Source organism: Lipotes vexillifer, unplaced genomic scaffold (assembly GCF_000442215.2).
Source record: "Lipotes vexillifer unplaced genomic scaffold, Lipotes_vexillifer_v1.1 scaffold395, whole genome shotgun sequence".
In the NCBI taxonomy this organism is placed as follows: Eukaryota; Metazoa; Chordata; class Mammalia; order Artiodactyla; family Lipotidae; genus Lipotes; species Lipotes vexillifer.
The window spans coordinates 8,193,564-8,200,524 of NW_006797390.1; the positions used below are offsets into that span (position 1 = coordinate 8,193,564).

Genomic DNA, 6,961 nt, shown 5'->3' on the forward strand with positions numbered 1-6,961 from the left:
CCTGGGAGACGGCAGCCCTTCGTCCTCTCCCCCTTCCCTCCCTGCAGGGGGCCCAGCGGGCACCCTGCAAGGGGAAGCTCCTGGACAAGCCCTGGGTCTGCCCCCGCCCCCTGCCCCCGTGGCTACTTGGAGAGCCAGGCGGGGGCCCCACGCCCAGCCTCCTGGGCTCCTCAGTGGGGCCTGTGTGGTCACTCGAGTCGGCTCAGAAAGGACTCGGCTAACACAGGGCAAAGGCCTGGCAGCCGCCCCGGAGGGCCCACGTCCACCCCTGGGGGAGCAGACCCCGCTCGCCCGTGAGGGGCCACGGCCTCGGGACCACGCAGATTTCCTCCTGGCGCTGTAAGCGCTCTCAGCCCAGGAGAGGGCTGGGGGGGCTCCGTTTCCCTGGGGCAGGGCTGCACTTGTGTGGGATGAGCTCTGGGCTACACCCACACCCTGAAGGAGCAGGGCTGTAAATTGGGAGGGGTCTTCGGAATCAGGGGGTCCAGATGGAGGGAGCTTCCCGGGACAGCGCCCAGCCCAGCACCCAGCTCCTTGGCTGCCCTACTTACAGTGATGGAAGACGGCCTTGGCTGCCCAGGACCCGCACACGGCATGGGGTGGTGATGATTATCAAACAGGTGGTGATGTCACATGGTGTGGGCGTGATGTCACACGGGATGAATGACATCACGTCGGATGGATGATGTCACACGAGGTGGATGATGTTACACGGGGTGAATGACGTCACATGGGATGGATGATGTCACGTGGATTGGTGGTACCCCGGGATGGTGTGACGTCACACGGGGGTGAGGGAAGGTGATGAGAGAAGCCGACAGGACAGATGTGAGCGGTGGACTCCGGAGCCCCCTGCCCCTCCCCCTGAGGTGACGGTTTCCAGGTGGAGGCTGGAACAACACTCACCCTCGGCCCCGCTGTCCCCACGCCAGGAGCCCCAGGCACTCCACTCCAGCAGGAGCCTGTCAGGCACAAGTGAATCTTGGAGACCTGCTTGCCCTCTCCAGTGGGGCCCCAAGCTGTCTGCCCCTCGCCCCCACGACACCCTTGTCCCTGCTGGAGGCTCCTGGTGGCAGCAGCATGTAGGAGGGGCATCCCATACGGGCCTGGCCGGTCCTACCTGGGGACCTCACCCTCCTCCTTTGGGGTCGTGGGGACCTCGGCAGCTCCCCTCAAAGGGCTCCCTCATAAACCACCCCTGCGCGAAGCCCCCCAGCCCCTCACTCACAGCAAGAGCTCGTTTACCAGCCACCTGGTAGCCGTCAGGAGGGCAGAGATGGGCTGGGAGGAGAGGGGACACACTGTGAGCCCCCGGCCCCTCGCTCGCTCTGCGAGCCCCCGGCCCTCCCTCGCTCTGCGAGCCCCCGGGCCCTCCCTCGCTCTGCGAGCCCCCGGCCCCTCCCTCGCTCTGCGAGCCCCCGGCCCCTCGCTCGCTCTGCGAGCCCCCGGCCCCTCGCTCGCTCTGCGAGCCCCCGGCCCTCCCTCGCTCTGCGAGCCCCCGGCCCCTCGCTCGCTCTGCGAGCCCCCGGCCCCTCGCTCGCTCTGCGAGCCCCCGGCCCTCCCTCGCTCTGCGAGCCCCCGGCCCCTCGCTCTGCGAGCCCAAGGCCCCCCGCTCTGCGCCATCAGGGGCCACGCCCTGGGCTCCCCTCCACCCCTTCCCGGCAGCAGAAGCAGCAGAAAACTGCGTTTTCTGGGAAATTCCTCCTGTAGGGCGGACGATGCCCGTCATCACACTGGGTGGCATCTCTGGGGTACCTGATGATGTGTGGACGGCACTGGGGGTGAAGGTGGGAACCGGGCAACAAAGGGGCTGCGGCCTGCTCCTCTGCCAGAGCAATCGCCCTGAGGCCCCCCAGATAAGACCCTGGTGCGGGGGAGCGGGCTGCGTGCAGGGGGCACTGGGAGAGGACTGAGAGTGGCCCTGGGGCCCTGGAGAGAAAGGGACAGGCTGGCGTCTGGCGGGGGTGGGGTCTGGAGTGACACTCACGCTGACCAGGGGCTGGGAGGCACTGTGGTGGTGGGTCGGAGGTTTGCACATGGCCTGGTAGTCGTACATGGTCACTCTGAAACCAGAAGCAGAGCATGGCAGTCTGGACCCCATCCCCCACCCCACCCCCGCCCTGGGGGAGTTTGCAGCCAGGTTTTTGGACACCCGGATCCAGGAGGGTGCGTGATCGGCAGGTCAGAAAATGACATTTCTGTTCTTGGGCTGCTTCAAAGACAACGAACAGCAAATCTGGTTTTCCTGCTAAGGGTCACATGACCTCAGCCCCTCTCCCCACTCTCCGTCCTCCCCCCCGCCCCATCAAGTTCCAGGCTTCAGAAAGGCTGCTTTTGGAGCCCTGTGGGGCTCACCGTGGGTTCTGAGGTCGGGCTCTGAAGTCTGTCTGGTCCATTTAGCATCCGATCCCCCCTCCTCAGTGTGTATTCCGGGGGGGGGTGTGTGTGTGTGTGGCGCCTGCCCTACTTACCGGCTGAACACCCCCATGCTGAGCAGCTGGGTCATGAGGGCGCCGTCCACCTCCCCCAGGAATCGTCCCATCTGTGAGGGCGAGGAGGGGGGGACAGCAGGATGAGGACATTGCTCTGAGTGCCAGACTTTACCTGTGTTTGGGTTTCCTCTCCAGACGCCCTTGAATCGTGGCCCATCTGACTCCACTCCACTGGCCCCTCTCCTGGGACGGCTCCAGCCACGCCTCTCAGTGCTTTTAAATTCTCAGTTGGTGTGAAATCAATCTAGGCGTTGCAATCAGATTTGTTTTTTAAAAGGTGCAGAAGTCTTTGAACACTTCTGGGTGAATCGCGTGCAGGAAGGTGAAACTTGAGAGCCCCCGGCCCCTCGCTCGCTCTGCGAGCCCCCGGCCCTCCCTCGCTCTGCGAGCCCCCGGCCCCTCGCTCTGCGAGCCCCAGGCCCCTCGCTCTGCGCCATCAGGGGCCACGCCCTGGGCTCCCCTCCACCCCTTCCCGGCAGCAGAAGCAGCAGAAAACTGCGTTTTCTGGGAAATTCCTCCTGTAGGGCGGACGATGCCCGTCATCACACTGGGTGGCATCTCTGGGGTACCTGATGATGTGTGGACGGCACTGGGGGTGAAGGTGGGAACCGGGCAACAAAGGGGCTGCGGCCTGCTCCTCTGCCAGAGCAATCGCCCTGAGGCCCCCCAGATAAGACCCTGGTGCGGGGGAGCGGGCTGCGTGCAGGGGGCACTGGGAGAGGACTGAGAGTGGCCCTGGGGCCCTGGAGAGAAAGGGACAGGCTGGCGTCTGGCGGGGGTGGGGTCTGGAGTGACACTCACGCTGACCAGGGGCTGGGAGGCACTGTGGTGGTGGGTCGGAGGTTTGCACATGGCCTGGTAGTCGTACATGGTCACTCTGAAACCAGAAGCAGAGCATGGCAGTCTGGACCCCATCCCCCACCCCACCCCCGCCCTGGGGGAGTTTGCAGCCAGGTTTTTGGACACCCGGATCCAGGAGGGTGCGTGATCGGCAGGTCAGAAAATGACATTTCTGTTCTTGGGCTGCTTCAAAGACAACGAACAGCAAATCTGGTTTTCCTGCTAAGGGTCACATGACCTCAGCCCCTCTCCCCACTCTCCGTCCTCCCCCCCGCCCCATCAAGTTCCAGGCTTCAGAAAGGCTGCTTTTGGAGCCCTGTGGGGCTCACCGTGGGTTCTGAGGTCGGGCTCTGAAGTCTGTCTGGTCCATTTAGCATCCGATCCCCCCTCCTCAGTGTGTATTCCGGGGGGGGGTGTGTGTGTGTGTGGCGCCTGCCCTACTTACCGGCTGAACACCCCCATGCTGAGCAGCTGGGTCATGAGGGCGCCGTCCACCTCCCCCAGGAATCGTCCCATCTGTGAGGGCGAGGAGGGGGGGACAGCAGGATGAGGACATTGCTCTGAGTGCCAGACTTTACCTGTGTTTGGGTTTCCTCTCCAGACGCCCTTGAATCGTGGCCCATCTGACTCCACTCCACTGGCCCCTCTCCTGGGACGGCTCCAGCCACGCCTCTCAGTGCTTTTAAATTCTCAGTTGGTGTGAAATCAATCTAGGCGTTGCAATCAGATTTGTTTTTTAAAAGGTGCAGAAGTCTTTGAACACTTCTGGGTGAATCGCGTGCAGGAAGGTGAAACTTGATTTGTCGTGTGTGTTTTATGCACACGCATGTGTGTGCATATGTGTGTGTCTGTTACCAGACAGCGATCCTGGCGGGCAGATCCCCAGAGGCCGTGGTGATTGTTTGCGCATTTGCTGAAGGGCAGAGTGAGTGAAGCGACCAGGGCGAGGCTGAGCGATCTGAGCCTCCTGATCTGGGTGGAACCGAGGCTCCTGGTGAGGCTGGCTCCCTCCCCACGAGCCTGTCCCCCCAGTCTGTCCTGACTCCAGGCTTATTCACCGATATCCCCACTGTCCAGACCCCTGATTCTGGAAGGGGAGTTTCCTGAGAGTAAGACAAGCTCCTGGACACTGGAGAAGGTGCCCCCCATTCAACGTGACCTCCAGGACAGGCTGCCCTGGCAGAGAGCACCCGCCTCTTCTCCAGGAGGGTAGCCCCTGCTGGCACCATGGAAGCAACAGGCCTCCCTCCCTGGGCCCCGGGATGGACCTGGCAGAACAGGGAGTGTTGTCCGGGCCTTCTGGGACGTGAACCCAGGTGGCAAGGTGCATCCAGACCACCAGCAGAGGCCCGGGCAGTGGTCCTCGGACCTCATTACATTCGGCGGGGTGGGGGGGAGCTTGCAGTGCAGGTGGTCGCCCACTCCCAGTTTCTGATTCTCCCGGTCTGGGGCGGGGCCTGAGAACTTGCATTTCTATCAAGCCCCCAGAGGCTACTGGTCCCCCTACCGCACTCTGAGGCCCAGGGAGGAAAGTGGGGAGGGGCAAATGAGGGGGGAGGGGCCAGGGCCCTTGAGGCTCTTGGGTGTGTCTGGGGAGGGGGTAGGAGTCTGTGGTGGGAGAGTCTGGGTGGGTCACAGTCGCCCAGCCTCCTGGGCCTCACGGCTCTGTACCCTTCCCCTGCGTGTAGGCTGGACCCAGCGACCTGCTTCTAGTGAACGGATCATGGTCCAAGTGGCGCTGTCCCTTCTGAGAGCCGGTCCTAGGGCACCACGGCCTCATGCTGCCGACATTCGCTGGCTCTCCGCCCCCCAGGAGGCCCCCAGGGCAGCGGAATCTGGCCCTTCACAGGTCAGGCCCCGCTGATGCCTCATGGAGACCCCGAGCCTGGGCCGCCCGCCAAGCACACCGGGCTCCGCACCACAGAGGCTGGGAGATCGTGGGTCTTGGGGTGTAAGCCCTCCAGCTGGGGGTGACTTGTTACAGAGCAACAGGTAGGTGCTGCGGGGCTGTGGAGTGAAGGAGTTTACAAAAAGCAGAAGTGGCTGGATGGCTGGACAGTCAGCGCCCGGCTTCCAGCTCCGTGCTCCGCGGACCTTCAGGCCAAGCCTCACTCTAGTCTCCAGCGTCTACCGAGCACAGGCGTCGTGACTCCTGACACAGGGCTGCCTGCACACGCCGTGTTACCCCCTCGAGCCCTCTCAGAGCGCCACAGGTCTGGGGTCAGAGCCGTCGATGGGGAGGAGACCGCCGCCCCCAGAGCCCCGGCACCAGCCCCGGAGCCTGACGCAGGCCAGGCCTTCTGGGGCAGGGGCTCGGCCGGAGGATGACCCCTGGCAGACCGGATGCCACACCTGCCAGCCCAGCGAGGACGCCAGCCCCGCCCTACAAATTCCCGGTCCCATCAAAGCCGCCGCTCCCGCAGCCTGCTCTCCCTCCCAGGAGGGCTTTTCTACGCCCTCCCCCCAGCCACGGCTCTCTACGTGTATCTCTAGGTTCAAAGTTTGGCTCTTCGGCAGCCATGAGCTTTTGGGTTAATAACCGAAACTGGCAGAGCCTCAGTTTGTCCCTCGGGTATAAAATGAGCCTAATAATGTCACCAGAGATGATGGAGGGACGTCCCACCCCTGATGGGGCCTGGTTGGGGTGGGTGGGAGGGGGCTGTGTGGAGGCCCCTGGAAGGTCCCAACCCTGTGATGAAAATTAGATTTCATTTACGTCTTCTGTTTTACAAAGGGTGTGAGGTGCCTTTTAAAACTACACACGGGGTGATAGGATAATGTAATGGCTGAGAAAATCAGGGTAAATACGCTGAGTAGACACATGCTTAGAGAAATATACGTCTGAGTGACTTTGCCGTCGTGGGTCGGCTCGCTCCCCGCGGCTCTGTGCGCCCGGGCACCCAGACCTGAGAGGTCACGCAGCCCAGGCCCTTGTTCCAAGAGGGGGCGGTGGGCCCAGGCCACCCAACCACACGTCTGATCAGTGGCAAACCTCCCGCTGGACCACACACCGTGTCGCTTAGGCTGGAGGCCCCTTGATGCTTCTGGCTCATTTCAAGGCATTGCTTGAGGTGAATGTGTTCAGTGTTGGTTCAGGGGTAATTTCTGGCTAAATAAATAACTTGGGGGCTCAGCAAATGTGGCTGTACCTTCTCCTCGGCCGGTCTGGGCACATGGGGTTCCCGGGTGCGCAGCCGTGCCGTGTGATGGGGAGTGTCACCGTTCACTCCCTTCGTAGCAAAGCCAGGTTGGAGGGTTAGGACAGAATTTCCCGCAAGGCAGGTCCAGACGGGAAGCGCGCACAAAGCGGGAAGGCCTGGACCCGGCCCCAAGGAGATAGAAGGGTGGGCGCTGTGGCCTGTGTGTCCCCCAGATTCACATGCTGAAACATACCCCCCAGGGCAGAGCCCTCACAGTGGGGTTGGTGCCCTTAGAAAAGAGACCCCAGAGGCCTCCCTGTCCCTCGTGCCAGGAGGGGGCACAGTGAGAACCCTGCAACCTGGATGGGGCCTACCCCGGCCCCTGGCACCCTGGTCTCGCACCTCCCGCCCCCAGAACTGTGGTTTGTAAGCCACCCAGTCTGTGGGTTTTGTTACAGCCGCCTGAATGGACTGATGCGAGAGGGGAGA

At 62.9% G+C, this 6,961-nt stretch overlaps 1 protein-coding gene across 1 annotated transcript in view; it reads right to left on the minus strand.

Moving 5' to 3' along the window:
• CACNA2D4 (calcium voltage-gated channel auxiliary subunit alpha2delta 4) overlaps nt 1–6,961 on the minus strand; it is a 91,291-nt gene that overhangs the window by 3,801 nt on the left and 80,529 nt on the right. Inside the window, exons 31-35 of the mRNA XM_007469519.1 lie at nt 3,778–3,848; nt 3,294–3,369; nt 1,229–1,281; nt 907–962; nt 552–572 (exon numbers count right to left, since the gene is read on the minus strand). Of these exons, the coding sequence (XP_007469581.1) occupies nt 552–572; nt 907–962; nt 1,229–1,281; nt 3,294–3,369; nt 3,778–3,848 (277 nt within the window). The remainder of the gene's footprint in view (nt 1–551; nt 573–906; nt 963–1,228; nt 1,282–3,293; nt 3,370–3,777; nt 3,849–6,961) is intronic.